At 39.2% G+C, this 7475-nt stretch overlaps 2 protein-coding genes across 2 annotated transcripts; one reads left to right on the top strand and one right to left on the bottom strand.

Annotated features, from left to right (window-relative positions):
* Positions 1–1139: 1139 nt before the first annotated feature.
* Positions 1140–3644, top strand: LOC103965549 (putative disease resistance protein RGA1). Its single transcript, XM_009378614.2, has one exon. The coding sequence runs from the start codon at positions 1140–1142 to the stop codon at positions 3642–3644; it is 2505 nt and encodes an 834-aa protein (XP_009376889.2).
* Positions 3645–4815: 1171 nt separating this feature from the next.
* LOC103965532 (probable galactinol--sucrose galactosyltransferase 2) lies at positions 4816–7470 on the bottom strand (the record flags this gene model as incomplete). The annotated part of the gene is made up of 6 exons (XM_048591454.1): positions 4816–5386; positions 5532–5620; positions 5828–6045; positions 6141–6275; positions 6371–6438; positions 6988–7470. Coding segments are annotated over 6 exons (1332 nt in total), but the record flags the coding sequence as incomplete, so codon positions are not given.
* Positions 7471–7475: the final 5 nt, after the last annotated feature.

Below are 7475 nucleotides of genomic sequence, written 5' to 3'. Positions count from 1 at the left end.
TTTTTCCTATTTTGCCCTCATTTTTGATACACAATACTTATATAAGGAGGGTAAAATTGTAATTTTGTATCTTTTGCCCCCTTTTTTTCTATTTGGCCCTCATTTTTGATACACAATACTTACATAAAGAGAGCAAAATAATAATTTCGTATATTTTGAGAAAAGACAATCATATTCCTATTTTTCTTAGTTTACCCTCACTTTTTATACACAATATTTACATAAAGAGAACAAAACAATAATTATGTAATATTAAGATAAAATATGCACTTATTAAAATAAATTGTCCTACCATCATTTTTTCATACTCTTTTTAAAATTTTAAAAACTAATTACATTTCTTAATAAAAAAAATAAAAAATAAAATAAAATTATTTACACACATAAAATATGTGCACATCTGCTAGTATTATGAGTGGAATGGGCTGGCATGTGCTCCATTCACGTGATGGTGTCCCTCAATCAAACCTTTTATTTTTTGGACATACAAAAGCAGCAAATGACCTTCTTTTAAGAGGCTTTTGTTCGTTTTTGTGGCCCCAGGTTGATAATTGGACAGCTTTCGATGAAAATTTGTTCAGTATACGACAAACTTTGCGAAAGTATGTATAAAATAATGTATTTGTTTATTCATACCTTGGGACCTATCCCTGCTTATTTGGACGCGGAGAAGACAATATAAAATAATGTATTTGTTTCTTCAATCTTCTGCCAAACTACACAAGATTACATCCAACAAGATTGAGAATTCGGAGATTCGTAAATTATGTCCATTCATTGTATATTTTAAATGAATTTTTGTTAAGTACCATTTTTGCTCAATTTTACAAAAGAAATTTAAAAAAAAAACCAGCTGTAACTGGGCCATTAGACCCACCGTTCATTGTATATTTTAGATTCGTAAATAATGTATTTGTTTTTTCATAACGTGCTTGGACAACTCAATTTCTTACGATAAGAAACCAGCTGGAACTCATTGGATTTTTACATACCTTATCACAAGGATGCATCATCATCAAGAAGTTAGGTGAACTCATAATGTGCTTGGCCATTAGACTACTTATCATAAGGAAGCATCATCATCATTATTCATACTATCTCAATTCCCCTGCACTCACCTCGGCAAGAAAGAAAGAAAGATGGCCGATCTTGCATTTCCGTTGGCAGCCAAACTCATTGAAAGGCTCAGCTCCATTGCTTCTGAGGAGATTTGCTTGGCGTGGGGTGTTCAAGCGGATCTGCAGAAACTTGGACGCACCATGTCCACAATCAGAGACGTGCTCTTGGATGCCGAAGAGAAGCAAGCACGTAACAGTGGCCTACGCAGTTGGCTACGACAACTTAAAGATGTGTTCCTTGATGCGGAGGATCTGTTGGACGAGTTTGAGTGCGAAGCTTTGCGAAGGCAAGTGGTTCGTGTCAGTGGCACAACCAGAAAGGTATGCCGTTTCTTTTCCCGCTCTAATCCTGTTGCATTCCGCTTGAGAGTAGGTCATGAAATTAAGGACATAAGAGAGCGGTTACATCAGCTTAAAGATGATAAGAAATTTGCTGATCTTCGCCCTGATCACCATCATCATCAAATTAGTGATAATCTAAGGGAGAATAGGAATACGACCGACTACCTTGTCACTTCTTCGAAGGTTATTGGTAGAGAAACAGAAAAAAATAAAGTTGTTGATCTTCTAATGGTACAAGGCGATGATCATCAAGGTGGGGATAATGGGAATGTCTCTGTTATTCCTATAGTGGGATTGGGAGGTTTAGGGAAGTCCACACTTGCCAATTTGGTGTACAATGATGACAGAGTCGTTGGGAGCTTTAAATTACGAATGTGGACGAAAGTGTCAGTGGACTTTGATATCACTAGATTGGCCAAAGAGATCCTTCGCTCTGCATCAGGTACAAAGATCAGTGAAGGGTTGTCTCCGCATCAGTTGCAAGAACAACTCCGAGATGCTTTAAAGGATAAGAAATTTCTGCTTGTCTTGGATGATGTGTGGAACGAAGATCGTAACAAATGGTGCCAGTTGAGAGATATGTTGACAGAGGGGGCCAAGGTAGGAACTAAGGTTTTGGTGACGACACGAAATAGCTCAGTTGCTTCAATCATGTGCACGGTTGAAAGCATAAATTTAGACCTTCTCTCTTTTGAGGATTGTTTGTCTTTGTTTGTAAAGTGTGCATTTAAAGAAGGACAAGAAAGGCAGCATCCAAGCCTCTATGAAATGGGAAAAGATATTGTAAGAAAGTGCGGAGGGGTTCCCTTAGCTGTGAAAACCTTAGGGAGTCAACTTTACTCAAAGACTGATGAGCGTCAATGGAAATTGATTAAAGATTCTGAGATATGGGAATTAGAACGAGATGGAGATGGTCACATTCTACCTGCTTTGAGACTCAGTTATACTCAATTGCCCTCTCATTTGAAGCTATGCCTTGCCAGCTGTTCAATTCTTCCAAAGAATTACATTGGATTTAGTACCATGGATTTGATCGAGAATTGGATGGCACATGGAATCCTTGAATCTCGTGAACATGGGGATATGGAGTTGGAAGATGTTGGTGAGCTTTATTTCAAAGAGTTATGGGACAGATCTTTCTTTCAAAATGTTAAGGATTACGCTTTCTTCTATCAATTTGATATGCATGATCTCATCCATGACCTTGTACAATCAGTTGCACAAGGTGAGAGTTTGACAGTAGACTCTGCAGGCACCAAACGCATCTCTGAAAATGTTAGACATCTAACATTTTTGAAAAGTGGCCAAAATATTTCAACAAACTTGCAAAAGTTGAGTAAAGTGCGGACTATCTTAGTAAGGAGTCGTGAAAATATTGGTAAATCCTTCCTCTGCACTTGCATTTCAAGATTCAAATATCTGCGGGTGCTTAGCTTATACGATTCACCTTGCGAATTGTTGCCGAGTTCCATTGGTTCTTTGAAGCATTTGAGATGCCTGAACTTGGCGGGAAATGAAAGAATCACCGCACTACCCAATTTAATTTGTAAGCTGCAGAGCTTGCAAACTCTGGTTCTCCGTGGATGTGTGAGTCTTGAAGAGTTCCCTAGAGACATGAGAAACTTGATCAGCCTCAGATGGCTTGTAATAACGACAAAACAATCAAGTTTTCCAGAGAATGGAGTGGGATGCTTGACATCACTTCGATATCTTTCTATTTGGGAGTGTAGTAATCTAACGTGTTTGCCGCGTGATACGAGTTATCTCGCGTCGTTACGTACTCTGATGATAGGCGATTGCAAACAACTTGATTTGGTGATGGAAAACTATCAGGTAATTCCACTAAGGCTCCAAACATTGGGGATTTTAGAAGTACCACGAATGGTGGCATTGCCTGAATGGTTTCAAGGATGCACAAACACACTACGAGTCTTGATTATTGGGGATTGTGAGAATTTGGAGGCATTACCTGGGTGGTTGACAAGTTTCACATCGCTTAGACGGCTTACGCTCGGTTCATGTCCCAAACTGTTGTCTTTGCCAGATGAGATGCATCGCCTCACTGCCTTAACAGAGGTTAGGATTGTAGCTTGCCCTGATTTGGAGAGGAGATGCCAGCGCAACACAGGAGAAGATTGGCCAAAGATTTCTCATGTTCAAAATGTTTATTTTGAATGGCTATGAATTTCTCGAGATGCGAATAGAAACATGTTTGATTTATTGTAATATTACTCCAATTTAATCAACCTTATTTACATCAAACTCGTTCCTTATCAGTCACACTTTGAATCAACCTTGCTTGACTATTTTGCTTGCTTATTTGTTTCTTGGAAACTCAAGTCTTTTAGAAGCGGTATTCTCCGATCTAGTAATTCCGACAGTCGGAGATTTCAGCGTCATCAAACAAGGTAAAACTATGAGCCAATTCAGCATTTAAATAGAAGAAAGGTTGCCCGCTAAGTCAAATTTTGACCCATCCCATAACAAAATATAATAAAATTTTTACTAAACAGTAATCAACTTCTTGATTTCAAGCCCGGAAGACTTAGGCAGAGTGAAAACTTTGTTATTTGTCATTCAAGTTAATGATGTAATGCTCAAATCCAATTCTCAGAAGCACCAAAGAGAAAGGAAAATGCAGCTGGAAATGGAATGAACTAATCCCAAATGCAATGCAGTAACTAATCCCAAATGCAACTGAAAAATAACTCCTCCATCTGAATTTCTGTTACAACCACACCGTGGAGTCCATCTGGTTTTCTGTTCCGACCACACCGCAGACGGGGGTGAGCCTCAGGTACATGATGGAGTTTGGGTCCCGGCCGACGGCGTGGACCCAACTGATCTAACAAATGGCTTACATCACTCAATGAGTTCTTGTTGAGATTAATCCTTCAAATACTCTGCACGCTCGACACTCGGTCAACTCACAAGGGACTATCCAATCTCTTAATCTCGTGGTGGACTTTGAAGACTAATTTTATCACCAGACGTGATCAAATCCATAAATCCCACGGCCTCCATATGCTACATGATCAATCGATATTAATCTATATTTTTTTAACTTCAATATTTTTATAATTTATTTGATATTTTGAGAGAATTTTGATACATTCGTGACTCACATGCCTTGTTCACGTGTAAAGTTTAAATGACCAAACACGTGAACCACGTATTGAGCCACCGGTTCACGCACTCTCGCCTATATCTTATTATCCTACATATCCAAAAGTAGTGATATCCGGAGAATGATGTATTGATTTCGAAACCTTGAGTGCAAAGATGAACGCTTAACCAATCTACAACTGCATCAATTGTCTCTCAAGAAAACATAAAGAAGGAAACACGATACAAGTAGGAAAGATAGGCACTTCTATTAATAAAGAGAAACCAGAACACTACAACATTGGCCACTCTTTCTTAGCAACATAACTTATGAAACTGGAAAACTACAACATTATTGGATAATCTAGTTACTTCCCAGGCACTTGAGTCTCTCAATCCATCTTGCTTAACCACACATCATCATCTCTTCACATGCAAGACAATGTCCTAATAGCTAAACTCTTCATATCAGATCAGACCACTTACACTTGGATCTCTACTGACCATCTGTACATCTCTTTTTCTGGTACCGGGATGGTAATCGTCGTTAATCCAGATGCAGAGTCATACTCGAAGTTGGTCTCGGCATTGTCAACAGTGCACTTCAGCGGCCGCTGGGAACGGTATGCTCCAAACCTTCCACATCCTCTGGTTTTGAGACCAATTGTTGCAATTCGGGATCGGTTCTCGCTAACTTCTCCATTAGAAAGCTCAGGTTTCTTGTCAGAAGCCAATTGGATTTCAACCTGCTCCACAGCAGCACTTGAATTGAACATGTCAAGTAGGCCTATTGGTGCAAATGAGAGGTCGGATGTAATTTCCTGCAAAGTACAAAATTATCAGTTACCCCACTTAGTGGGAAAAGGCTTTGTTATTGTTGTTATACAAAATTATCAGTTAGTAAAATCCTTTGCAATGATTGGAACTTTTCACGTTCAAATAAATGTTGGTGATAGCAAGACTAACCTTGAGAGGACAGAAATGGAAAACCTCATAGTCAAGAACTTTAAGAGTCACAGGCACTGAAGCACCCTTTGGCAACCGAAGAACATCACCTGACAATCAGTCAATGTTTCATATCGTTACAAAGTTGAAGAGCAGGAATACTATGAGATTAATGTTACGATTCATAACAAAGGCAGGTAGATTTCTTCTTAAAACTTCGCCATTATCATATTGACACGTTATTAGAGAACTCTGCTGCTTCCATGACAATCTAAAGTGTTCCTTCAAACTAGCTTCTGTAAACAAAGTAGTGGTACCTGACTTATGAGCATAAACTACTGTTTCTCCATTCCAATCAGCACCAGCAACTTGAGCAATGGCGTCAACATCAGCGGCACGAACAGAACCACTGAGGGTACCAGGAGAGTAATCATGAATGCGTGTCTTCTTTTCAATCTTGCACCAACCGGCACCTTGACAGTTAAACACACCAACCACACCAGAGAGATTGTTGACATTCCATATTTTGAGCAAGCTGCAAAGAGAATTATTCACACAAGCTTTACTCATGGAGGCTCTCAATTTTAACATAACTTGGGAAAAGCATAAAGAGAAGTAAATAGAACAAACCTTGTCCTGTCTCTTGCTGGATCAGCGAAGAGACAATCACGTGTAGGCCTGCCAGGTAACTTGGCACGGAGGACAGATCCATCAGGGAGAACCAGCTTCCTTAGAAGGTCAAAATTGTGATTGCCTGGCTTATCGCTATTCACAGAAATACCAAACTTATGCATTAGAACTCCTACCTCATGAAGTGGCAATAGAATAAATTTGTTTGATACTTTGATGCATAGAATTACCTCACATAGATCGCACATCCACCAAGAGCACGGGCTGCACCGTGGTACTCTGCTGCTGGGTGCAAACTCTGCAAAGGATATCATGATATACACAGATGAGTTTGTTTTCTTAATAACACTGAATGTCATGCATAATCAACCAAAACGATTGCAGATAATCACACAAATTGCAATTGTAAATATTGATGTTTCAAGCCTCCACCAAAAAGAATAGACTAATATACATCAACAACTATATTTACAATTATAATATAACCATAAGTTAATGAGCACATACATGACTAGACACTAAACTCAGGCCCTTCGAGGAAATGGCTCCTCATTAGGTTTCCATAAATCATCATCCAGAAAATGAAAACAAAAATCAAACAAATTGCAATTGTAAATCTTGAACATACATAAATAACGATGTTTCAATCCTATGCTTAAACTATGTTTTACAATAACAATAGAACTGTAAATTTTACGAGTGTGTACATGAATAGAGGACATTCGAGGAAATGGCTCCTCACCAAGTGTCCATAAATCATCATCCAGGAAAGAGCAAACAGTCCCAAATGTCCAAGACATAACGAACTAACAAAATAAGATAAAAAATGCTTCATTATTTTACTTACGTGAAACATATCCCAGTCAGGTTGCATGAATTCTCCAAGGAACAGGGTGTTATAAGCAACGGAAGATATGTGAATCGTGTGTGAAGCAGGATCTCGGGGATAGAAGTCATCAGAGGCTCTGACCACAGCAGTCTGCTTGGCACTGTAGAGCCCATCAGTGTTGTGACACATGCAAGAAATGCATCCATTGTCAGCAAAATTTCGAGCAACCGAAGCCTCAAGTGCCTGGTGGTAGCTGCGGGTCAGAGAAACTCTTCCACCATGACCAGACCCTAGAGTCTCAATGATGTTCTGAACATCAACCTTAACTCCATCGACTCCACAGGAAGCCAAGTAGGAATGAAGCTCATTGTAGAAATTGAAAACTTTCTTCGGATGTACCAAACCAAGACCATGAACGGTTAAGCTGTCCATAACTATATCTGGTTGGTTGCCCTCTACACCAGGGGACGTCACTGGGTATGCTAAAGCAGTGTCATAGTGTTCCA

The sequence above is a fragment of a genome, unplaced genomic scaffold, assembly GCF_019419815.1.
Source record: "Pyrus x bretschneideri cultivar Hongxiangsu unplaced genomic scaffold, Pyrus_bretschneideri_v1 Contig335, whole genome shotgun sequence".
In the NCBI taxonomy this organism is placed as follows: domain Eukaryota; kingdom Viridiplantae; phylum Streptophyta; class Magnoliopsida; order Rosales; family Rosaceae; genus Pyrus; species Pyrus x bretschneideri.
This window is presented reverse-complemented; position numbering and strand designations above follow the sequence as displayed.

Excerpts from the sequence above, each read along its gene's own strand:
- LOC103965549 (XM_009378614.2), top strand. The coding sequence starts at position 1,140 with ATGGCCGATCTTGCATTTCCGTTGGCAGCCAAACTCATTGAAAGGCTC.